The sequence below is a fragment of the Protomyctophum bolini genome (assembly GCF_963924005.1).
Source record: "Protomyctophum bolini genome assembly, chromosome: 4".
NCBI lineage: Eukaryota > Metazoa > Chordata > Actinopteri > Myctophiformes > Myctophidae > Protomyctophum > Protomyctophum bolini.
Genome location: NC_137865.1, coordinates 4,655,384 through 4,681,774, shown reverse-complemented (window position 1 = coordinate 4,681,774; position 26,391 = coordinate 4,655,384). Strand labels below are relative to the sequence as shown.

Below are 26,391 nucleotides of genomic sequence, written 5' to 3'. Positions count from 1 at the left end.
TTCAAATGGATCCAATGTATAGTTAGTCACAAGCTCTTGTTAAAAAGGACATTTAAGTGATAGTCCTTTGTTAAAATAAGTGTTAAATAACCATATTGTGATACTAATCATTGCTATAAAAAAGTGTGTTCAGTAACAGGAGTCTCCCCCCCCCCCATCTCTTCAACAGAAAATGCATTTTGAGGTCGAGATACCAATTTGATCCAATCAGGAGAGAGAACTCATTCAGGATACAGTCTGGGGCTTGATAAATCCCACGGCTGAAACAGAGTGTCATTTTAAACAACACTCCCTTAAATACACTCAAAAGTGGCCACATTTTACGACAAGAAGAACCAGAGTACGACAAAAAAAAACAACAACTTCGACATGGAAAGTTTCCCACAAATAGCAGCACATTCTCATCATTTCAAGAGACATACTGTGGGTTGGTTGTGAGAGGCGTGAAGTCAATTTTTTAGGTATTTCGAGTTCCCCTCTCGCTTAAAAACATGCTGCATCGAGCAGGTTTGAGATTGTGGCTAACACTTCTTATCTCAACCGTGCAAGTCACCGTTGGCTTGTATCACTTCTATCTCATGGAAGTCATATCGTTGTCAACTGTGTGTGTTGCATTTTTGGCACACTGTGGAAACTGCAGTCCTATTTAGTGTTTTTGCCAGTGGGATTAACGGTATAATCTTTTGTCAAGCAGTACAGCCAGTCACATTTAATTGTTATGAAGGGAATACGTTTTTGTAAACTCCCTTTTTTACAGGATTACCCAAAAATAAATCTATAAAAGAATTACAAATAATCCAGAATGCCGTCAGCTAGAATATTAACAAACACCGGAAGAAGAGATCACATTATCCCAGTCCTGTCGACGCTATACATTGGTTACCAGTCTCATTTAGAATAGATTTTAAAGCACTTTTATTTGCGTATATAAAGCCCTTGACACTGACACCTTGCCAAGTGTAGCCGACACCTTCATATATCAAGGATTCCATACACTTTTACGTTCCCACTAGAACATTCGGGTCCTCATCCACTCTTCTTTTAAAATTTACCAAAAGCTCAACATAAGAACACCGGTGAGGTCGCTTTCTGGGTCTATGGCCCCGAGTTGTGGAACACTATACTACCACTGCACCTTAAAAGGGCCACCTCCCTTGAGTGACGTACGTCAGTGACTTGGGCACTCTATATAGGCCACGTTAAATTGTTTTCGGCGTATAAACGCCCATTTCTCGGGGCGACAAATGAGGGCCAGAGAGAGACAGACGGAAAAATGGTGCCATATTATAATGAGCGTTAGAGACGACCAAGATAAGATATGGTTGAAAGTGGATAAAGTGCTCCTTTAAGTGTGCGTGTGTGTGTGTGACTGTGTGTGTGTGTGTGTGTGTGTGTGTGTGTGTGTGTGTGTGTGTCTGTCTGACTGTGTGTGTGTATAGTTACAGTTCTGGACATGCATTACAAGGTTTCCACCCGACTCGTGCACTGAGAAACATCAGTCCTCGCGTGCTCCCCGTGCGTGGGATGGAGAAAGGGTTTCCATGGAGACCGAGCCATCAATAACCACCTTTGCACCCGCCTTGTCGTGTAGAAGTCACCAGATCGGCCTCGCTAATCCGCCACAATCCAGCTGACATTTAGAAATAAGGAGACACACTGCTACATAATGAAGGGCTGTGTCCTTTCTTAAGCCGTGCACGACACACTGCGTACACGCGCACACACACACACACACACACACACACACACACACACACACAGTGTGTCCTGCTTAAGTCTTAATCTGCTATTTGGTGTCACCAGAAGATGCACAGCAGCATGGGAATAGTACACAACATAATTGTTTTCATTTGGTCTTAAATGTCTTCATCCATTTCGGGCGGGAAAACCTTTTGGTGTTTTAACCCATTCAGGCCCGACGTCGAAAAAAAAAACGTTTTCTAAATCATGACATTAACAATTTTTCAAATGTGGCTTCATCTTTGAATATATATTCTTTCAGAGCGAACATTTTTAACCTGAATATGTGCTTCTGTGTGGCCCTGGAACAGCATATTTTCAGATGGGGGGTGGGGGGGGGGGGGGCGGAGGCATATTACATATAATTTTTGGGGGTCCTTGACATGAAATATTGAGAATCACGGATATAGAAACATAGGTATTTCAGAAAACTGTCAGGATTTAGAAGATTTTTTTTTTTTTAAATGTCGATGTCAGGTCTAAATGCGTTGATAAAAAAAAAAGTTAATTAAGTCCTTGGCAGGACACTGTCCAAAACCAAACTGTCACGCATACTATGTCCTTCCGCAATAAGAGAAACACTAATCTAACAGACCTCACCACTACTGGTATTGACTGTTTTCCCACCCACTGGTTTCCTCTTACAATGATGGTCTCCGCAGACTCTGCTAAATTCACTTGCCCCCCCTCAAAACCCGGACTGTTTCATTCCCCCACTCTGCCCACTCTGGGTTCTCCCTCCCCCCCCCCCCCCCCCCCACCTCTCTTCTTTGCTTGCCTCTTGAAGAGGGCGGTCGCATCTCTGATGCAAGAAAGATGTATTCTTGGCGCTGCGCTATGCGGCGACACGGACACAAGGGCTATAATACGCTTGCACGCGGGCCCTTTTGTCTAAAAAGACAAACGTCTTCCTCGGGAGACAAATATAATAAAGAACCTTGAACCTTGACCTAAACGTCAGCTGAAAGCAGAAGGTCGCCATGGCAGCTGGAGCGGCTTTTCCAGCAAAACCGGTCTCACTGTCCACAAACAGATGTATACTCCACTCCCACATCCTTCACTATGCAAAGATGCCCTCTTCCTCAGCCAAATCTCAATACTTCACAGACAACATCACTGCTGTGGTGCTGGGAACAACACCAGGGCCCTGTTTTCAGTGGTCAATAACTCACTCCGCCCCCCCCCCCCCCCCCCCCCCCCCCGGATTCCCCCCCCCCACACTTCTACTCCACTGACCACTGCAACTCCCTGATGTCATTTCTTTAAAGGAGAATTCCATGCTAGAAGGCTTTCTTACCTTTCTTCGTAGTTGTTACGTCCCCCACCAAAGAGGTCCAGGGTTTTGTTTGTGCAAAAACTCCTTATTGGCTATTTTCCCTACCATAAGCCCTCAATGAATTGCATTGAATTGAATGGGAATTGAATGGGGCTATGGGGTGTTGTGCTAATTTGCTTATTTCCATCTAAATAAGTAGTAAAGTGTGCCGCTTGGGATATTATTTACATTATGAAGAGAGGATATAATACAAAAAATATATAATTTTGAGCGATGGAAATAAGTGAATTAGCACAACACCCCATAGCCCCATTCAATTCCCATTCAATTCAATTCAATGCAATTCATTGAGGGCTTATGGTAGGGGAAATAGCCAATAAGAGCTTTTGCACAAAATAACACCTGGACCTCTTTGGTGGGGACGTAACGACTACAAAGAAAGGTAAGAAAGCCTTTTAGTATGGAATTCTCCTTTAATACAAAAATAGCCACCATTCATCAGTACATGCCTAGTTGTCCCCCACTCTCTCTACCTCTCTCCTGCTCCGAACTCCCCTCTGCCACTGATATATCTAAACTCATCCGGACATCCAAGGCATCCAACCTGCCAACTTGACCCCCCCCCTGCCATCCTCCCTGGTTATATAGCCTCCCTCCCCCTCTCTGCTGCTCCTGATAACTGCCATCATTCACTCCTCCCTCACCTCTGGTTCTGTCCCTCCACCTCCTCTCAAATCTGGCTGCACTAGTCACACCATTACTGAAGAAACCTGGTCTATATAGACAGACCCCAACATCTTCAATAACCCTTCGCCCCATCCATCTCCAACCTGCACATTTCTCGCAAACATTCTGGGAAAAAAAGCAGTTGCTTCACAGATTCAAGCTCACCACACCAACACCAACAATAACCTCTATGAACGGTTCCAGTCCCGTCACACAGCACAGAAACAGCCCTCCTCAAAGTCACAAACGACCTCCTGATAGCTGCTGACTCTGGACTAGTATCGATCCTCCTGGATCTGAGCGCGGCTTTTGACACCATTTCACACTCCACCCTCCTCGAGCGACTATAGCATCCATTGTGGTGTATCCGACACACCCCTAGACTGGTTTCACTCATACCTCTCTGGCCGTACTCAGTTCATTCATTCAGCTCAAATCATTCACTTACCATCCCTACCCCATCTCCTCCGGTGTCCCCCAGGGCTCTGTTCTTGGCCCTATCCTATTTAACATCCATCTCCTCCCCCTTGGACAGATCTTCCGCAAACACAACATCCTTTTCCAATCTGTTACGCGGACGACACCCAGCTCTCAAGTCTCCTCCAAACCCTCTTCCACCTTCCCCACCCTCCTCCCTCTGTGCCCGTTTGCAGGAAATCAAGTCCTGGTTCACCTCTAATTTCCTCAAACTTAACAGTGATAAAACCTGAGGTATAGTCCTCATTGGTTCCAAATCCACACTCACCAAGCAACCCAGTTTCACAGCTCTCACCATTGACAACTCCTCGGTTTCCCCCTCCCCTCAGGTTAAGAGTGTCGTCCTCGACAGTACCCCATCATTCCACACCCACATCAACACCACCATCCGACCCGCCTTCTTCCACCTCAGAAACATCAACCACCACCGCCCCTCTCCAACTCCCCACAAGTGCCGCAATCCTGGTTCACTCTCTTGTCACCTCCCGCCTGAACCACTGTATTTCCCTTCTCTATTTGGTCTCCCCCCACAAACTCCTCCATATAAACTCCAACTAGTCCAGAACGCTGCTGCCCGTATCGTCACCATGAACCCCTTGTCATCAGTCACATCACCCCTGTTTTACACCAACTCCACTGGCTCCCCATCAAATACCGTATCGACTTCAAAATCCTTCTCCATATACATTCAAGGCCATTCATAACCTCGCCGTCCCATACCCGTCTGACCTTGTCCACGTCAACATCCCCACCCGGTCTCTCAGGTCTGCCTCCTCCTCCATCACCCTGAAAGTCTCTCCCAGCCCGTCTCTCCACCATGTGGGCTCAAGAGCCTTCAGCCGCTCTGCCCCTCCTCACCTCTGGAACTCCCTCCCCCCCCTGACATCAGAAACATGGACTCTATCACCATATTCCAAACTCGCCTCAAAACCCACATGTTTAGGCATGGGGCATGTGGCTGACCTCTGTGTCTTCATGCTGCAAGCTGTGCCCTAGTTTTGTTTTGCTTTTAACTGTGTTTTTGTATCAACTGTTTTTAACCTGTGCGGTGACCTTGAGTGCCCTGAATGGCGCTTTATGAATAAAAATAAGATATTATTAATATTGTCGTCAAATAAAAAGTAGGAGTAAAATGTTGGAAGGGACTATAGTGGACAAGAGATACCAGTAAGTAAAAGAAAAGCCATTTTTTACACTTGGTTGCAGATCGCTATTTTCAGCAAAATCAGTCATTATACGACGGCATCAAGGCCCACCCAAAATCCACTTTAGTCGACAAAATCAACTGTGGATTTAGTCGACTAAAATCTTATGACATTTAGTCGACTAAAACCAGACTAACACAGAAAACATTCCGGGTGACTATAAAATGTGACTGAAACCAAACTATTCAAGAGACTATGACTATAATACTAAAAAATCTAAATTTTCGGCCAAAAACAACACTGCCCACCAGTTTGTTTCGGGGATGTCTGGAGCACTATTGTAGCACATTTGGCTGATTTAAGAACCATTAATGAAACCCAGCGTGTTCACATTTCGGAGCGCGACTGACAACAGTGACTTGCGTGAGATAGAAGTGTGTACGGCTTACATCGTCAGACCATCGCTGCAGTGTGATTTTAACCCATTCTGACCTGAGATCAGATTCATACGAGGTTTCCACTGGACAACACACTGGTCTGATTAACCCATTCTGACCTGAGATCAGATTCTAAAAATGTCAGTCGTTCTTCGATTTTTCAAAAATAGCAGACCTACAAGCTCGTAGCGCGCCACTCGGTGGCGCGCTATGAGCTTGTAGATCTGCTATTTTTCAATAGCTAAAGCATGACATGATGCTAACACCAAAATGGGTGCCCGGTCAGAATGGGTTAAACATGGACTTCACGATTCTCAGACCAACAACCCACAGCATGTCTCTGAATGATGATGAGAATCTGCTGCTATATTTGTCAGGACTCAGGAGGAGGAGGGGGAGGAGGGGGGGCGAGCGCAACAAAGTGAAAGCACCGAGAGCTTTGCACCTCTAAACCGATGACTAAATATATATAGGTGTGTGTGTGTGTGTGTGTGTGTGTGTGTGTGTGTGTGTGTGCGCGCCGCGCGGTGTATTCATATAGTTATATAGGACTCACTCAGCAGTGCTCCTCCATAGAGGCGGATGGGAAGGGTGGCTGATGTCAGTTGCTCGTCAAAGATGACCTCGTACAGCTGGCGGGGGAACAGCAGCGCCTGAAACACAGAAACAAACACCACGGCTCCATGTTTTTGTCTGTATATACTCCATCTGCCTGCAGGCGATTTATGTATTTATGTGTCCATCACTTTCAACTGTCAATATAAGCCAAACGGGACACACACACACACACACACACACACACACACACACACACACACACCCTGAGGCAGATTCTAAAAATACTGTATTGCATTATCTTTTCTGTAAACCAGATATAATCATTAAGGAAAGTTTATGCATGCACTATGTGTACTATGTAAACTCTTCATTTCCATTTTCCAGCCCTTCAGTTGCAAAAAACGGAATGGCCGTTTATTTTTTTCCTTTGGAAAATAATTTGGGGACCCCCCCCAAAAAACTAGGCGACCCACCCGAGGGGTCGCGACCCACAGGTTGAGAACCCCTGGTGTAGTGTAGTGTAGTGTCTTTTCTGTAACGGTTTGGTAGTGTAGTGTATTGTATTTTTTTTTCTTGGCTAGTTTTGTTTAATTTGTTGTCCTAATTGTTTGTATGATTATTTTATGTACATTCTCAGTCATTCCTTTGTGCCTAAACTGAAAAAGCAATACAACTGAATCATAACAAGTCTTTTTTTTTTTACAATTTTCGAAAAAGCCAATCGTTGCTGTCTCTTACAGTATGTCCATATTTTAGCGTTTTAGTTTTGTAAATTAATGCCAGACTTGATCATACTAAAGCGTTAGACAAGAGCACCAAAAGTAGCATATCCACAAGATCACAACACGCCACTTTGAGCTTGTAAATCTGCTACTTTTGCTACTTTTGAATTTGGATCATGAAAAGCTTGGCTAAAATCTAAAATGAGTCCGACACAGATGCTTTCTGTTTTTAATGGGTTAAGATTTAGTTATACTATGATTATAGTTAATGCTAAGACTCAGTTAACTATCTCTTAACTAGCTTGTATAGTTTAAGCATTACGTTATACTTTAAATATTTATTACATATATTTTTGGAGGTCCTTGACATGAAACTGTCTCGTGCTGCTGGTATGAAATGCCTGCATGGACGCAGGCTTTTCATTACACAGTAGCTGGGGTTGGTTGGGCTTGCCGTGCCGAGACAGCTTGTACACGACCCAAAGCCTGTCTGGTCTCACGTGGTATGAGACTGTAATCCATTGCCTGGAAGACATTAGGTTAGGGAAGAGGACTAACAAACCGACCCCAACAACCCTGAACCCAGAAATGGGGGAAGGTTGGGCTTGGGGCCAGCAACCCCAAACCGGAAAAAACCTATTATGCTACAGAAACGTTGACTACAGAAAGACAGACCCCAACCCTGGTGGAGGAAGGTTCTTCATCAAGAAGAATCATGACGCTGTGTGATGAAAGCCGCAAGGAAGCCACAGAGCCGAAACCCCTTCTCTCCAACAGAGAAAGTATTAGAATAGGAACATGGAATGTTCGGACCATGCACGAGACAGGAAAGACCATGCAAGTAGCAGGAGAAATGAGGAGATATAGATTAGATCTGCTAGGAATCAGCGAAACACGGTGGACCCAATCTGGACAACAAAGATTGACGACAGGAGAACTCTTGCTATACTCAGGACACGAAGAAGAAAAATCCCCGCACACAGAGGGGGTAGGTCTGCTGCTATCCAAAACAGCTCAGGGGGCACTGATGGGATGGGAACCACATGGATCAAGAATTATAACGGCCTCCTTCAGAACCAAGGAAAAGAAGATCCAGATGAATGTAGTGCAGTGCTATGCGCCAACAAATGACAGCGACGACGAGCATAAGGACAACTTCTACAACAGACTGCAAAGCATCCTGGAACAACAAAAGATTACAGACATCAACATACTCATGGGGGACTTCAATGCAAAAATTGGAGGAGACAACACAGGATACGAAGAGGTGATGGGAAAGCAAGCATTAGGAGAGATGAGCAATAATGGAGAGAGGTTCCTGGACACCTGTGCCCTAAACAACCAAGTGATTGGAGGAAGTGTCTTTCCACATAAGAGGATACACAAGGCAACCTGGGTTTCTCCAGATGGAGTGACCGAGAACCAGATCGACCACTTCTGCATAAACAGGAAATTCAGAAGATCACTGCAAGACGTGCGAACAAGGAGGGGAGCAGATGTAGCATCAGATCACCACCTTGTAGTTGCCACACTAAAGCTGAAGCTGAAGAAACACTGGACACAAACGACAACAACACGAAAGAAGTACAACATCTGCCTCTTGAAAGACACAGACAAAAGGTTGGAGTACACACTGACTCTAAAAAACAGATTTCAAGCCCTACAAGAACTAAATAGTGAAGAAGATACACCACTAGATAGATGGGGAAATATAAAAGAGGCCATAACATCAACCTGCCAGGAAGTGCTTGGACCAAAGAAGAGCCAGCAGAAAGAATGGATATCAGCAGAAACACTACTAAAGGTCCTGGAGAGGAGACAGAAGAAGTCCGACATCAACAACTGCCGCACACGGTCAAGCAAGACGAAAGCCCAGAAAGAATACACGGAGACCAACAAACAGGTGAAGAAAAGTGCCAGAAAAGACAAGAGGGACTACATCGACAGCCTGGCAAAAGAAGCGGAAGAGGCAGCTGCGAAAGGAAACATGGCGGAGCTATACAGCACCACTAAGAAACTGTCAGGAAAGAGGAGCCAACCGGAGCGACCAGTGAAAGACAAGGAGGGAAATACAAGCAAAGAACCACAACAACAACAGGAAAGATGGGCAGAGTACTTTGAGGAGCTCCTAAACCGACCAACGCCACCTAACCCGCCGGATATACAAGCAGCAGAGACAAACCTCCTCATCAACTGTGAAATCCCAACCAAGCTGGAAATAAAGAAGGCCATCACTCAACTGAAGAACGGGAAGGCGACAGGACCAGACAACATCCCAGCAGAGGCACTGAGGGCGGACACAGATGCTTCTGTAGAGATGTTACACCCACTGTTCAAGGAGATCTGGGAGAAAGGGGAAATTCCAACCGACTGGAAGGAAGGATACCTGGTCAAGCTCCCCAAGAAAGGAGACCTCAGCCAGTGCCATAACTACAGAGGAATCATGCTGCTGTCAGTGCCAGGAAAGATCTTTAACAGGATTCTCCTGGACCGAATAAAGAAAGCGGCGGACCCGCTACTAAGAGACCATCAAGCAGGCTTCCGGCAAAATAGATCCTGTGTTGACCAAATTACGACTCTCCGTATCATAGTTGAGCAAGCAGTGGAATGGAACTCTCCACTCTACATAAACTTTATAGATTATGAGAAGGCGTTTGATAGTGTTGACAGAGACACCCTCTGGAAACTGCTCAGACACTATGGCATCCCAGAAAGACTGGTCAACCTGATAAGGAACTCCTACGAAGGGACGACATGCAGAGTCATCCATGGAGGTCAGCTCACTCGAAGCTTCCACGTGAAGACTGGAGTCAGACAGGGCTGTCTACTGTCCCCTTTCCTCTTCCTCTTATCCATCGATTGGATAATGAGGGTCACAACAACACACAGGAGAAACGGGATCCAGTGGACAATGACATCACAGCTCGATGACCTAGACTTTGCGGACGACATCGCTCTGCTCTCACATACTCAAAAGCAGATGCAAGAGAAGATAAGAGTGCTGGCAGACACCTCATCAAAAATTGGCCTCACCATCCATAAAGGAAAGACAAAAGTCCTCAAGGTCAACACAACACTCAGAGATCCAGTGACACTAGAGGGAACACCACTTGAGGAAGTAAAAGCCTTCACATACTTAGGCAGTGTCATAGACAGTCAGGGCGGCACGGATGCAGACGTCAGAGCCAGAATCGGCAAGGCAAGAGGCGCATTCATCCAACTCAGGACCATTTGGAGCTCCAAACAAATCAGCCAGCGGACAAAGCTCAGACTCTTCAGCTCAAATGTCAAGCCAGTACTATTGTACGGATCAGAGACGTGGAGGACAACAAAGGCAACAACAGTGAAGGTGCAAACTTTCATTAACAGCTGCCTGAGGAGAATCCTGAGCATCCGCTGGCCAGACACCATCAGCAATAACGACCTCTGGCAGAGAGCGTGTCTACCGCCAGTGGAAGAGGAGATAAAGAGAAGAAGGTGGGGATGGATAGGCCACACACTCCGGAAGCCCAATACCAGCATCACGAGACAAGCCCTTACATGGAACCCACAAGGCAAAAGAAAGAGAGGGAGGCCGAAGAACACCTGGCGCAGGGACCTTGAGACTGACATCAAACAGTGTGGACTGACATGGAAACAGCTGGAAAAGAAGGCCCAGGATAGAGGAGTCTGGCGAACTGTAGTCGACGGCCTATGCTCCATAAAAAGGAGCGATAGGCATAAGTAAGTTGACATGAAAATGTACGAGTATACGACTGATATAGAAAGAGGGGTTCTTCTGAAAACTGTCATGATTTAGAAGCCATTTTGTAGAATCTTTCCTCAGGTCTATAGCTTCTGGGGGAGGTACCTGGAACAACATTTTCAGACTGGGGTGCGGAGGCCCAATTACATATCATGTCTGGGGGTCCTTGACATGAAATAGTTTGAGCAGCACTGACATATAGAAACATAGGGTTTTTTCAGAAAACGGTCATGATTTAAGAAGCCATTTTGTAGAATCTTTTCTCAGGTCTAAATGGGTTTAACCCAATGGGAACCCACTTTGGTGTCAGCGTCATGTCGTGCTTTAGCTATTGAAAAATAGCAGATCTACAAGCTCATAGCGCGCCACCGAGTGGCGCGCTACGAGCTTGTAGGTCTGCTATTTTTGAAAAATCGAAGAACGACTGACATTTTTAGAATCTGATCTCAGGTCAGAATGGGGTTAATCAGACCAGTGTGTGTCCAGTGGGAAACCTCGTATGAATCTGATCTCAGGTCAGAATGGGTTAAAACACTCACCAAAACGGACATGCCCGTGAACGCCAGCGCAGAGATGAGAATCCACAACCTACACAAACAAACAAACCAACGGTTATTATTCTCATTAGCTAAAAACACTTACTGCCCTGAATGTCGAGCGAGACAAAAATGATTGACAGATGAGTGGTCCAATCAGTGTTCTGCTCACCTCAGACCGAGGGGTTCTCGAATTGCAAACTTGATCTCATTCCCCAACATCTGACTGATCTGCAAGACCACACAACAGATTAGACCACACAACATTTTACTGATCTGATAAGACCACACAACATTTTACTGATCTGACAAGACCACACGACATTTTTACTGATCTGATAAGACCACACAACATTTTTACTGATCTGATAAGACCACACAACATTTTTACTGATCTGATAAGACCACACAACATTTTTACTGATCTGATAAGACCACACAACATTTTTACTGATCTGATAAGACCACACAACATTTTTACTGATCTGATAAGACCACACAACATTTTTACTGATCTGATAAGACCACACAACATTTTTACTGATCTGATAAGACCACACAACATTTTTACTGATCTGATAAGACCACACAACATTTTTACTGATCTGATAAGACCACACAACATTTTTACTGATCTGATAAGACCACACAACATTTTTACTGATCTGATAAGACCACACAACATTTTTACTGATCTGATAAGACCACACAACATTTTTACTGATCTGATAAGACCACACAACATTTTTACTGATCTGATAAGACCACACAACATTTTTACTGATCTGATAAGACCACACAACATTTTTACTGATCTCCACCAAGTCCAGGAACACAAATGGACTGTCACGGAGTATAGCACGCGCGCACGGAAACTAATAATAATAATAATAATAATAATAATAAAACTTTATTTGTATAGCACCTTTCATGACATGAAATGCAGCTCAAAGTGCTTTACAGAGAAATGGAGGATAAAAGAAAAGCAAGGCAACAACATTAAAAACAAGCAGTAATGCAATACAGTGAGGACATGTATAACAAAAATAAAAAAATAAAAGATCAATTAAAAGCAATGTTGTAGAAGTGGGTCTTGAGCTGAGCTTTAAAAATGTCTACAGAGGCTGCCTGACGAAGGTACAGTGGGAGCTTGTTCCATGCCGACGGCCCGTAGAAGCAAAAAGCTGCTTCCCCGTGTTTTTTAGTTGCCATTTTTTTTGGCAAAGCGAGCAGGCCGGCAGTGGAAGACCTTAGGGGGCGGTTTGGGACATATTTAGGCAAGCAGTCATGTAGGTAGGAAGGTGCGAGACCATTGAGAGCTTTATAGACAAGTAAAAGAATTTTAAAATCAATCCTAAAAACAACCGGAAGCCAGTGCAGTGATGCCAAAACTGGAGTAATATGTTCTCTCATCTTAGTTCTAGTTAAAACTCTGGCTGCTGCATTTTGGACAAGTTGTAGTCTGTCAGTTGTTTTCTTCTGCTCTCTCGTGTGATATTGTCATAACAATCACTTTGATCCGCAACACATTTTCACAGTCTCCCCAGGTGACGTGAATATTCACAAGTGCTCATGAATATTCGTGAATATGCATGAGCTCTGTAGAGAGAAGCATCGGGGGCAGGTACCAGGGAGGCACAGGAGAGGAGACGGGGGGGGGGAGGAGGAGGAGGAGGGGGAGAGAGGAAAGAAAGGATGAGACAGGGGAGGGGAGGAGAAGAGGAGAGGAGAGGAGAGGAGGGGGCTGGGAGAGGGGAAGAGAGGAAAGAAAGGATGAGACAGGGGAGGGGAGGGGAGGAGAAGAGGAGAGGAGAGGAGAGGAGGAGGGGGAGAGAGGAAAGAAAGGATGAGACAGGGGAGGGGAGGGGAGGAGAAGAGGAGAGGAGAGGAGGGGGCTGGGAGAGGGGAAGAGAGGAAAGAAGGATGAGACAGGGCAGGGGAGGGGAGGAGAAGAGGAGAGGAGAGGAGGGGGCTGGGAGAGGGGAAGAGAGGAAAGAAGGATGAGACAGGGCAGGGGAGGGGAGGAGAAGAGGAGAGGAGAGGAGGGGGCTGGAAGAGGGGAAGAGAGGAAAGAAGGATGAGACAGGGCAGGGGAGGGGAGGAGAAGAGGAGAGGAGAGGGCTGGGAGAGGGGAAGAGAGGAAAGAAAGGATGAGACAGGGGAGGGGAGGAGAAGAGGAGAGGAGAGGAGGGGGCTGGGAGAGGGGAAGAGAGGAAAGAAAGGATGAGACAGGACAGGAGAGGAGAAGAGGAGGAGAGATGAGAGCAGAGAAGAGGAGAACAACATCTTTATTGAAGTTTAAAAAGGAAACCTTGTTATAATACATCCAATTTTCCAATCCAACGTTTTCCAAGTACTAAGTTCTATAGGTACTCAGTATTTTATTGCTTGTTACTTGCGCGCATGCAACAAATTGTAAAATTACTTATAGTGGATATCTCTTGTCCATTTGTTGACGAAATTGTCAGTATATTTAGTCTTCGTTTTTTAGTCATCGTAGCTTAGTTTTCATTTAGTTTCCATGTAGTAGTTTTCGTCAGTGGAAAAGGGTAGTCGACGAACATTTTAAGTGAGTGAGTGAGTGAGTGAGTGAGCGAGCGAGAGAGAGAGAGAGAGAGAGAGAGAGAGAGAGAGAGAGAGAGAGAGAGAGAGAGAGAGAGAGAGAGAGAGAGAGAGAGAGAGATAACATGTATTCTCTTCCTATAGCTCGCCCTGCACTAATAATGTCCCGAGTTGTAAACAGAGAGCGAGAGGAGGCAGGAAGCCGCACACAGAAACCTTCTTCCTACTATTGTTAACATCCTTGTTATCCGTTACCCCTTCGGAAAAGACGTTGCCATTTACTTATTCTTTTCAAGTGAAAGTGAAAACGGAGACTAAACAATAACTATACACTGGATCCAGTGGAAGTTTGGAACACAGGTGGTCCTCTCTTTTTTAACCCATTCTGACCTGAGATCAGATTCATACGAGGTTTCCACTGGACACACACTGGTCTGATTAGCCCATTCTGACCTGAGATCAGATTCTATAAATGTCAGTCGTTCTTCGATTTTTCAAAAATAGCAGACCTACAAGCTCGTAGCGCGCCACTCGGTGGCGCGCTATGAGCTTGTAGATCTGCTATTTTTCAATAGCTAAAGCATAACATGATGCTAACACCAAAATGGGTTCCCGGTCAGAATGGGTTAAATAGCAGATCTACAAGCTCATAGCGAGCTTGTAGGTCAGCTATTTTTGAAAAAATCAAAGAACGAACTGACATAGAAACATGGCTTTTTCAGAAAGCTGTCAGGTCAAAGTGGTTTAATACATTTCCTGAATAGTATAACTGGTTTCCACCAGACAGAGACGATATAATATTATGCACCCCATGTCAACGTGACATTGTCACCGTCGCCCCAAGACGGGAAAAGCGAGACTGCACGCAGATCTCCGGGGTTTACTTCCCGTATCATGGCATGGACACCCGCAGTGGTGGAAAGTAACTAAGTACTTTTACTTTAAGTTTACTGTACTTAAGTACAATTTTGAGGAATTTATACTTTACGCGATCATTTCCAATTTCCAGTACTTTTACTGGAATTTTTTTTACTTACTCCTATTTTAGTCACTCCACTACATCCCAGAGAGCCAACATTTAAGCAATAAGCCACGAGAGGTCTCAGGTTACCGGGTATTTTACACTGGCTGGGGGCGTAGGCAGACCCGACGCGCAGCGGAGGGTCTTCTGAGGAGGTCTTCTGCTTTGCGCCACCAGAGCGAGCGAGCGAGCCAGAGCCACAACACTTCCTTGTTTTTCTCCGCAAGTCGCCTATGTGACGGGATAATAGCGCTTGATATCCTTACGGGGCCGCCTGGAGCCACACATTCACAGTCATATGAGACGGGGAGGTGCTTAGACGCCACCCGCACGGCATGTGTTTGTAAAGCAATGAAGCGCTCCCCTTTCCTGCAGTTCAGCTACAAGGCTGCAGTTTGATATACAAAGTGGGTTATCGGTGAGTTTACAACCGGTCACGTGACGGTATAACCAGCCAATCAGAATGAAGTATTGGGACTATACCCGTTTTAGAATTGTATACTTTTACTCCACCGCAATTATTTGAAAACTTTAGTTACTAGTTACTTTGGCGATTTTGATTAGAAAACGTACATTATAACCACTTCAACCCTATATACATTTCGGCCATTTGAAAATAGCTATTTTCAAAAGATTTCGTACACAGTTTGAACTTGTGAAATGGGACTTTTCTGCAACATGAATACTTTTACTTTGAGTACATTAAGTACATTTTGATGCCGATACTTCCGTACTTTTACTTGTAACGAAGCAGTTCTAAATTGCAGTATTGGTACTTTTACTCAAGTAAAACAATTGAGTATAATTTTTTCCACCACTGGTGGACGGACAGATTATTATTAGGAGGACCGGAGGATTTGGAGTCTATTTTATTACAATGGGAGAATGAACTTTGAACACAGCTTCTAAAGCATTTAGCCCAGGGGTATCCACACTTTTCCTGGGCTGTGTGTGCTCCAGTTCCTGTCGATTTGATCCAATGAAAGCCAATGAAACTGGTCAGATGACCAATGATATCCAATGAAATCAACAGGAACTGGAGCACACACAGCCCAGGAAAAGTGTGGATAGGCAACCTTTGGCACTGGTGCCGGTGCCAACCTTGGCACAAAAGGAGGGTGATCTGGTGACTTGGCACCTTGACACTGGCATAAAAAAAAACAAAAAACAATTGCCTTTAAATGAACAATTAAAAATAATTATTGTATGTAAATTACATCCTGCACGTCATTCTACATTCAGTTGGAATTGTGGTGTATATGGTGTCATGGTCACTGAACTAAAATACTGGACCCAATCATCATCACAAGCCACACAATATTTCCAAGATGTTCATACTAAAATGTTAGTTTTTTTTCCTAGCGAGAACAAATCAGTAGAGAATCTACTTTTCTCTATCCAACAGCAACACACTCTCACGAGATTTGGAAAGATATTTGAAGAGTCCATCTGTAGTCTGACAGACGACCCATAGAGGGCGCTGTCCCATATAACTCTATGCTCTGTATGCTCTGTAGCCTATACATGAAATCAGTATGGACAAAATTAAAATTAAATAAAATGTGTCTGTTCAGTGGTGTTTTCGTCGAAAAAAAAAACCTTTTTTCACCGAGGAAAAATACATGGAAACTACATGAAAACTAAGCTATGATCAAATCAAATCAAATCAAATTTTATTTATAGAGCACATTTTCAAAGACCAGGAGGCCAACCAAAGTGCTGTACAGGAAACATAGTAAAACAAAAACAAAGCAACACAAAAATACACAGGTTATATTACAAAATTGAAGCAACACAAAAAAAGTACACAGGTTAATTAGGTCAAACATTAAAAGCCAGGTAGAAGAAATGGGTTTTTAGTAAAGACTTAAAGGCCTCTAAGGAAGGAGCAGACTTAATATGAGGGGGTAGACAGTTCCAGAGTTTGGGGCCAGCAACTGAAAAGGCACGGTCACCTCTGGACCTGAGATTTGAATTGGGCACAGTCAGGAGCCGCTGGTCAGCTGACCTCAGGGCCCTGGATGGGGTGTAAGGGACCATGAGTGACGATAGATACAGGGGAGCCAAACCGTTAAGAGATTTAAAAACAAATAATAAGATCTTAAAATCAATTCTGAATTTAACAGGAAGCCAGTGGAGGGAGGCAAGAACGGGAGTGATATGATCACGCTTCCTCGTACCAGTGAGTAGGCGTGCGGCGGCATTTTGGACAAGCTGCAGACGTCTGAGGGTGGACTGGTCCATGCCTACATATAGCGCATTGCAATAATCGAGCCGCGATGAGATAAAGGCGTGAATAACTCTCTGAAGGTCCGGTTGGGAAAGGTAGCCCTTGATCCTGGCCACTAGCCTAAGTTGATAAAAACTTGCTTTGACCACGGAGCTAATCTGTTTATCAAATTTAAGGTTGTTATCAAAGAACACACCCAGATTTTTTACAGATGAGTGGATATTTGCACTGAGGGGTCCCAAAGTGGCAAGGGACGGGGCTGACTGTTGGCCAAAAATGATAACCTCCGTCTTACTTTCGTTGAGGGTGAGAAAATTATTTAGCATCCAACTTTTGATGTCGGAGATGCAATCGAGGAGTGGCTGGAAGGGGTCTGTGAGCAGAATATTGGTGTTTAGAGGTAGATAGAGCTGCACATCATCCGCATAGAAATGAAAAGAGACATTATGCTTCTTAATTATGCTTCCTAGGGGCAGCATATATAATAAAAATAAAATGGGGCCTAAGATAGAGCCCTGGGGAACTCCGCAGAACAGGGGGGCGGTGCGTGAGGAGTATTCCCCGAGCCTGACAGCAAGACTCCTGTCAGTCAGGTAGGATCTAAACCACAGTAGAGCCGTACCAGTGATACCTACATAATGCTCTAACCTGGAGAGCAGGATGCTGTGATCCACGGTATCAAAAGCGGCAGTCAGGTCCAAAAGGACCAGGGCGGCCGGACTACCTGAGTCAGCGGTTAAACTCAGGTCGTTAAAAACCTTAAGTAGGGCCGTTTCGGTGCTATGACCAGGTTTAAAACCAGACTGAAAAGTATCATGGATACCATGAGTAGTTAAAAATGCTTGAAGCTGTATGTAAACTACTTTTTCTAAAACTTTAGATAAAAATGGGAGCTGGGAAATAGGTCGGAAATTAGCGAGGACGGAGGGGTCTAAATTATTCTTTTTAAGAAGAGGTTTGATAGTGGCGTGTTTAAAATTAGCCGGGACTGTACCCAACTTCAGGCAGGAGTTTATGATTAAAATAATGGTGGGGCCAACAGAACTGAAGACATCTTTCAATAAAGATGAGGGGATGCTGTCCGAGGGGCTATTAGTTGGTCGCAGAGCATTGACAATATCAGTGAGTGCGGTTAGGGAGACAGGCTTGAAATGAGTGAGGGTAGCAGTGGGAGTGGATAGGGCCGGCACCAGGGAAGGTGAGTGGGCAGATCTGAGTGTAGTAATTTTATCTAGAAAGAAATTAAGGAAGTTGTCACAGAGAGTAAGTGAGGGCACAACCGGGGATGTATCACAGGGATTTATGATGGAGTTTAGGACATTGAAGAGGACCTGTGGCTTGTTACTGTTTTTAGACACAAGGTTGGAAATATAGTCCTTTTTTGCAGCTACAGCAGCTTTCTGGTAGTCCCTGAGGCAGTTGCGGAGAATCTCTAATGAAACATGAAGTCTATCTTTTTGCCATTTCCTCTCAGCGCGTCTACAGGCTCGTCTGAGATCGCGGGTGTTAACATTAAGCCATGGCTCAGAGAGTGCTTTAGTGCTCTTAATTTTGAGCTTAAAGGGCGCAACGGAATCCAAGGTGCTAGTGCATGTATGGTTAAACATGGAGAGGAGTTCCTCCGCACTCAGAGTGCTAGTGTGATCAAGGGCCCAAATTGCTGAATTGTTAAAAATGCGGGAGAAATGAGGAGCAGTGGCAGAAGTGATGGTGCGCTGGCGACGGGCAGGGGCAGCAGATTTGATTTTGGAACAGGGAATAACGGCAGTGAATAGGATGGGGAAATGATCGGAGATACAGAAGGACGTGCAAATGTCAGTGACAGTGATAGATAGACCATGTGACAAAATAAGATCAAGAGTGTGCCCCTTATCATGGGTAGGACCGGTAACTGATTGTGTTAGGTTAAAAGCATCGAGAAGATTAAGAAAGTCCTTTACTAGGGGTTTTGATTCACAGCAGACATGCACATTAAAATCAGCAGAGATCACAATATGATCATAGTTGACCATGACTTCCGATAGGAGGTCACCAAAGTCCTGGATGAAACCTGCGTTGTATTTTGGAGGGCGATAGATGACAGCACAGAATACATGAGAGGACAGGTTTATCCGGAATTGCTGGAGCTCAAAACTGGGGTAACGACGGGCAGGTTCAATCAGTTGACAATCTAAATTTGAATTAAAAACTGTCGCTAGGCCCCCACCAGTGCTAGTGGTTCGAGGGGAACTGAAGAAGGAACAGTCAGAGGGGAGGAGTTCTGAAAATGCTGAGAGGTCACCTACAGGCTGCCAGGTCTCTGTAAGGAACATAATATCCAATTTGTGGGACATAAAAAAGTCCTTCAGGATGAAAGTTTTATTGATCATGGACCTGACATTTAAAAGAGCCATACTAATATTTAGTTCGGCCTTGGGTGGAGCAGATGCACGCTTCAGAGGACGGAGGATACGGTGGTTAATATTATGTCTAGGTAGGGGGAGTGGCACTGAAGGCAGTATATGATTTCTATTGCCAGTTGTTGTTGAAATAGTAGATATATGGGTATCATTATTTCTAGTTATATATGATGGTGATGGTGACGATGATGATGTGATAGTTATTAAATTTGAGAGAGTATTTGTACGCTTTGACATAGAAATATTTAACTGTCTATGTGTTATTATTGTTTTAATATTTAGTGTGATAATTGTTGTGTTACAAACTGCAACTGTAAGTGTGGATGTTGGTCCAAGTCCAATGGAAATGAGGCTGGGAATTGAGGCGGAACTAATGGTACTGGAGCTAGGACCAGGGGGACGTCAATCCGTGACGGAAATCACAGAGGTGTCAGGACTGGACTGTGTTGTTGTTGTTATTGTCGAGTAGGGTGAAAGATGATGGCGGAGGCTAACAGTTATATTTGTGGCCAATGCTTGACTTCCCCGGCTGCTCGGGTGTAAACCGTCTTTGTAGAAAAAAATGATGACTAAAACTATAAGACTAAATATATTCACAATTTCATCAACAAATAAAAACTAGACTAAAATGTTAAGAAGGGACTATAGTGGACAAGAGATCCAGTATAAATCATTTTAAAACGAGTTGCATTAGTTGCAGATCTTACAAGCCCACAACGCTTCGCATCGCAACGCGTTGTGGGCTTGTACATCGTCTATTTTCAGCGAGTGAAAAAAAAAAAGTCATTACTACCCACTAAAATATATTTTGTTCAACTTTAAATCACCTGTAGATTTAGTAGACTAAAATCTTATGATATTTAGTCGACTAAAACTAGACCAACACTTGACTAAAACATTCCAGGTGCCTAAAACTAAATGAAAACTATTCAAGAGACTTATGACTAAAACCCAAAATCTAAATGTGCTGGCAAAAAAACAACAGCGCAACGCTGACCGGATTCATACAACGCCTAACGGTGGTGTGTATAGGAAGGTCATTGTTAACGAATGAAAGTCTGAGGATTTGCCTCCAAAGCACACGTGTGGTGTGGCGGCCGCTTTAGAGAAGCCGGCTCTCGGGATGAATAATCAGTTGGGATACTAATATGATTTGAAGTGGAAATGTGCACCGTAGTCATATTGTACACGCCCTTGACGTGTAACCCATGGTCAGGTAATGCCCTTTTGATTGTTCGCTGCTATTTTTAGATCACTCATTCTTGAGATGAGGGACAAAAGTGGATGTCCCACACATAAGAGCCTTATTTTATGTAAAAAATAAATTAATTCATAAAAATAAAAGCACTTGCAAAGTTAAGTGTAATACAGTTGTGTATTATTATGCCCTTAATTTCATTATAATTGTTTTCATATTCCATCTGAATTAGTTAAAAGCAGGCCCTGTACCCAAAAAGGCCTGTATTTAGCCTGTCCCCAGCAAGTGGCCACAATTTCAAACTGCCAAAAAAGTGTCTAATACTGTCACAATCACATAAATATACATACTAAATTAAAGTATATTGTCAACAACATAGCAAATAATATACACAGTTAATTTTAATTTATATTTTCTATTAAATATCTCATATCAAATGTTCGTCCCACGTCTCCGTCAACTCCGTCAGGTTTTTTTAAAAGTCTTAAATTAATCAGAAAATATTGTCGACAGATTTAGCCTGAAGACTCCTTTTCCAAGTCCCATTTATATTTGTTGCAACAGTGGAGTACCTGGTCTGACAAGCATTCAATTGTTTGATATTTTAAACAAACAATGTTGATAACAATGTGGTCACAGCTTTTACATGTCAACTCCGTCTGCACATTTTTATGATCTTTGTTAAGAATTCCAAAATAATGTTTATTATTTTAGTTTAGGGGTTAGGTTTAGCTAACAAAATTAAGCAAAAACAAAATGGCTACATTGTACTAAAGAGGGTTAAGATGAAAACAAATGCCATTTTGTCAACTCCGTCAGACGTCAACTCCGTCAGATTTTGTGTCTGACGGAGTTGACGTGTATCTGACGGAGTTGACAAAAGTGTTCCTAAAACAATAAAATTATTGTTTTTGAATAATGGGCAGTATTCTAATTTGGCACACAGTTAGAGCATGCCTTAAGGAACATTTTTGGCTATGGGGCCATCACAGATTTGTCTCGTGGTGACCATGGCAGCCATATTACAAAAGAGCCGCCACCTGATGTTATTTTACAATAACTCAAGTTCTACACCACCTAGGATCTTGATTCTGGTGACTAAGACCTCATTTTCAAGGATGAGGGATACAGTGGTACAATTTAGACTTTCCCTGTGACCATGGCAGCCATTTTTCAAAATGGCCGCCACCTGCTGTTATTTTACAATAACTCAAGTTCTACACCACCTAGGATCTTGATTCTGGTGACTAATCATACATTTTCAAGGATGTGGGGTACATTGGTAATATTTAGATTTGTCCTGTGACCATAGCAGCCATTTTCTTTTTCAAAATGGCCGCCACCTGCTGTTATTTTACAATAACTCAAGTTTTAGACCACCTAGGATCTTGATTTTGGCGACTAATCATACATTTTAAAAGATGAGAAATACAGTGGTACTATTTAGATTTGTCCTGTGACCATGGCAGCCATTGTTTTTCAAAATGACCACCAACCTGCTGTTATTTTACCAATAACTCAAGTTTTAGACCACCAAGGATCTTGATTCTGGCGACTAATCATTACATTTTCAAGGATGAACTTTCTCTGGGAGAGGTAAGGGCTTATTTCAGGTGCAGGTTGAGTTTCTACTGACAGGACATTAAAAGGAGGTGGGCTTTCTGGCCTTTGACTTGCCCCTTTCAGGTACAGATGCACAGTTTGACTTCACTGGCCACTGCAGGGAACTGTGGGGGAGAAACTTTGGTCTCTTGACACCCCGATTAGGTTCAGGGTTTTTTTTGGTGGAGACTTGCCTTTCATGACATCTTTGCTGCAGCAGTTGATCTCCTTACTGCCAGTGGTGGCACACTCTGGGTCTCTGGGGCATTGTATCTTGGTGGCCTCCTGCCAGTGTTTCTCCATCCTTCTCCTGAGCTCTGTGTTCTGGGGCTCTGTTATAGTCAACTTACATTGTCTTGGCTGGAGATTGCTTTCCTGCAGGGTCCATCCCAGTCTTGTGCAGATGGCTGCTGGCCCACCTGGAGGCCCCAACCTCACTTGTTCGGTTGGTGTGATTAGGTGGGGTGGTCTTCCCCAATCAGGATGAGGGGTTTGACCCTTTCAAACGGCAGTCTGGCCAAGTGTCTGTATTTAGTTGTGAGTTTAGATACAGGATACGATTGCTCACCCAGCCCCAGGTGACATGAGGTGAAGGCTCCTTTGATTTGGTAACATTGCTTTGGTTGACATTCTGGGGACACAGAGAAAGACACTGATGCCTTCAGTGTCTGCACATCCTGCCTGATGGTCCTGAAGCCAAATCTTCTGTCTTCAGTCTTTCGCTCACTGTTCACTGCTCACTGTTCACCTCACCGAATTTAGCCCAAGGAGTTTGACCCATAGTTTGGCCATAGACCCCCTAGTTTGGCCATAGCCACTTGTCCAAATGTGCCGACATGTGCTGACCTCATCACATCTGTGATGATGGCTATGGCCGTTTTTAGCCAACGTAGTGTTTTTTGTGCAAAACTAATGCTTGGAATGGATCCAGAATCATGAAAAGCCCCTAGTTTGACATGCCACATGCTACTTAAAGCATAATGAAATTTAGAACATTTAGCCTTATATTGGTTGTTGATGGTACCCAACTTTCAGCAGCTGTCAAACATGCCCCTAGGGTGGTCAAATAGAAACCAATGTGGGATATGTTAGTAGACACCTTTACAAACATTGGTGAAGAAAATTCTTGGTAAGAAATGTATTCACAGATTTTATATTATTCTGATAATATTCCCTGAGTAAATTGGTAAAATAATAGCAGGTCCACCATTTTTGAAAATGTCTACCATCCATGGTCACAGGATAAATCTAAATAGTACAACTGTATTCCTCACCCTTGAAAATGTATGATTAGTCACCAGAATCAAGATCCTAGGTGGTGTAGAACTTGAGTTATTGGGAAATAACAGAAAGTTGGCGGCCATTTTGAAAAATGTCTACCATGGTCACAGGACAAATCTAAATAGTACCAATGTATCCCACATCCTTGAAAATGTATGATTAGTCACCAGAATCAAGATCCTAGGTGGTGTAGAACTTGAGTTATTGGGAAATAACAGAAAGTTGGCGGCCATTTTGAAAAATGGCTGCCATGTTCACAGGGCAAATCTAAATAGTACCACTGTATTCCTCATCCTTGAAAATGTGGGATTAGTCACCAGAATCAAGATCCTAGGTGGTCTAGAACCTAAATCAGTTAAACTTGTCAACTCCGTCAGATGTTCGTCAACTCCGTCAGACGTTCGTCCCGTGATGTTTTTGTTAATTTCCAAAGAAATAGAAAATTCGCTGTCAAATCTTTTGTGCTTATGTATTGAAACACCAACTGAAATGATACGTAATGATGATTTTTTTTTTTTTTTACATGGTTTTCATGTTATAATATTGAAAATAAAGGTTGAAATGACGGTTTTGAGAAATTGGATATTTCATAATAGTGTGATATTGGAACAAAATAATATTAAAAGATTTGTATTACTTAACTTGATTACTGAAAGCCATTATAAGATAACTGAGGACTTTATATTATTGTTGAAATGATAAAATTCAATTAAAAGGGATTTTAGTGTGTCTGACGGAGTTGACATGAATCAGGTATTAAGTGCATAAATGTCCCATTTTAGAAAGAAATGTTATGCGAAAAACCTGTTCCTTCTCAAGATTGGTAGTTGAGACCTGTGTCTACAAATACATCTATTTGATTTGAATGTATCTTAAAAAAAAAAAAAATCCAGTTTGAAAAAAGTTTTGTCCCTTATCTCAAGAATGGGTGAGATACATACGATATGGGTAGATGATGCGTTATTGGTCTTGTGTACAGAATCTTTTAGTTTAGTTTAGTTTATTGCGACCGCAAGTCAAGGTCTCTCTCTCTCTCTCTCATTAGCAGGCAACAGTGCAGCACTATCCCCATCTCTGTTTCTGGCACAACACAGCGCCCCCTACCGGAACTCATAGTCATATACTGGTGCTCATTAACGTCACATAGGTGGGTGAACAACACACGGACCAACACACGGACACGGCGGACATTGCCGTTCCTTGGGAGTGGTTGCACCACTCAAAAAAAAAAAAAAAAACGTAAACTGACAATGTGGTGCGGCTATACAAGTGAGTTGACCTCTGACCTTTGAGCGGTGAACCTCTCCGTCGTCGTCCTCTCCGCCGACTCCCAGGATCTTCCTGGTCTTCAATCGACTGATCAGGTCTGTCTGACTGTGTTTCTTCATTAGGGGAGGAGGCTTCGTTGTCATGACGACACACACCTGGGGGGGGGGGGGGGGGGAGAGAGAGAGAGGGAGAGGGAGAGAGAGAGAGAGAGAGAGAGAGAGAGAGAGAGAGAGAGAAGTATGTAAGCCACCTTTGAGATCTTGAAATAAGATCAAACTCAACATTAATAAACAAGCCTAAAAGTCTACTGAAATGGCCTATCCACACTTTTCCTGGGCTGTGTGTGCTCCAGTTCCTGTTGATTTCATTGGATATCATTGGTCATCTGACCAGTTTCATTGGCTTTCATTGGATCAAATCGACAGGAACTGGAGCACACACAGCCCAGGAAAAGTGTGGATAGTACTCCAGCACATCAGCCACGATGTATTGGGCATGGTATTAGAAATACTACCGATATGACATCTTGTAAAAAACACAGATAAAAAATAACATCATACGGTCCCATACAGAATCGATCTCGGGAGATGTTTCATGATGTCATGAAGAACTATAATGTGACACTATACTATAGGACTATATTGTTTGGGTCTTCTGTGATCGGGAATGTTGATCTTCTGATGCATGCTGTCCAGCCAGTCCCCCCCGTGCGCCACAGAAAACATACGCCGACATAATTTTACAGTTTGCTTTGTAAATCACCTCCACTGGTGGGCGGCGGGGGGGGTGGCTGAGGGGTAGAGTGGCCGGATGGTAACCGCAAGGTTCCCAGTTCGCACCCGGGCTTCCCCAGAGTAAAATGGTGCATTTATATAGCGCCTTTATCCAAGGCGCTTTACATAGATTGTGCATTACGTGCATTACATTCACCCATTCATACACCGATGGCAGCGGAAACCATGCAAGGCACCAATCAGCACATCGGGAGCAATTAGGGGTTCAGTGTCTTGCTCAAGGACATGTTGTATATTTAAATACCATACAGGAGAGTAAATGTGCACGGCAGACAGACAACGAGATGATGTCCCACCATACAGGAGAGTAAATGTGCACGGCAGACAGACAACGAGATGATGTCCCTTGATGTTTATTTCAGAGTACACAGCACAGCAAACAGCATATAGGTCCGACGGCCTCATGCCGTCGGGGAGCATGCCCAGTTACATGGTAGAGAGTGGAGGAACGACCGGCCCAGATATTTCTTTGTCTGGCATTATATCTATCGTGTGTTCATGTGTTCATATGGCTCTCGGCCTATCAGGATCGTCCACGGTCTGACCACTGCCTTGGGTCTCAACCCCTAACAATGACCCCAGTTATTTATTACCCATGGGCCTTTGTCTTGGCTTGCCTTTCTGTTCTGTGCCCAACCCTGATCATGTTTCACTATTACCAGGTCTTAGCCAG

General features: G+C 43.8%; 1 protein-coding gene across 1 annotated transcript in view; it reads right to left on the bottom strand.

Moving 5' to 3' along the window:
- tp53i11b (tumor protein p53 inducible protein 11b) overlaps positions 1–26,391 on the bottom strand; it is an 86,796-nt gene that overhangs the window by 4,147 nt on the left and 56,258 nt on the right. Inside the window, exons 2-5 of the mRNA XM_080761799.1 lie at positions 24,942–25,079; positions 11,535–11,593; positions 11,366–11,414; positions 6,358–6,454 (exon numbers count right to left, since the gene is read on the bottom strand). Coding sequence (XP_080617925.1) covers positions 6,358–6,454; positions 11,366–11,414; positions 11,535–11,593; positions 24,942–25,067 — 331 coding nt within the window. The 5' untranslated portion in view covers positions 25,068–25,079. The remainder of the gene's footprint in view (positions 1–6,357; positions 6,455–11,365; positions 11,415–11,534; positions 11,594–24,941; positions 25,080–26,391) is intronic.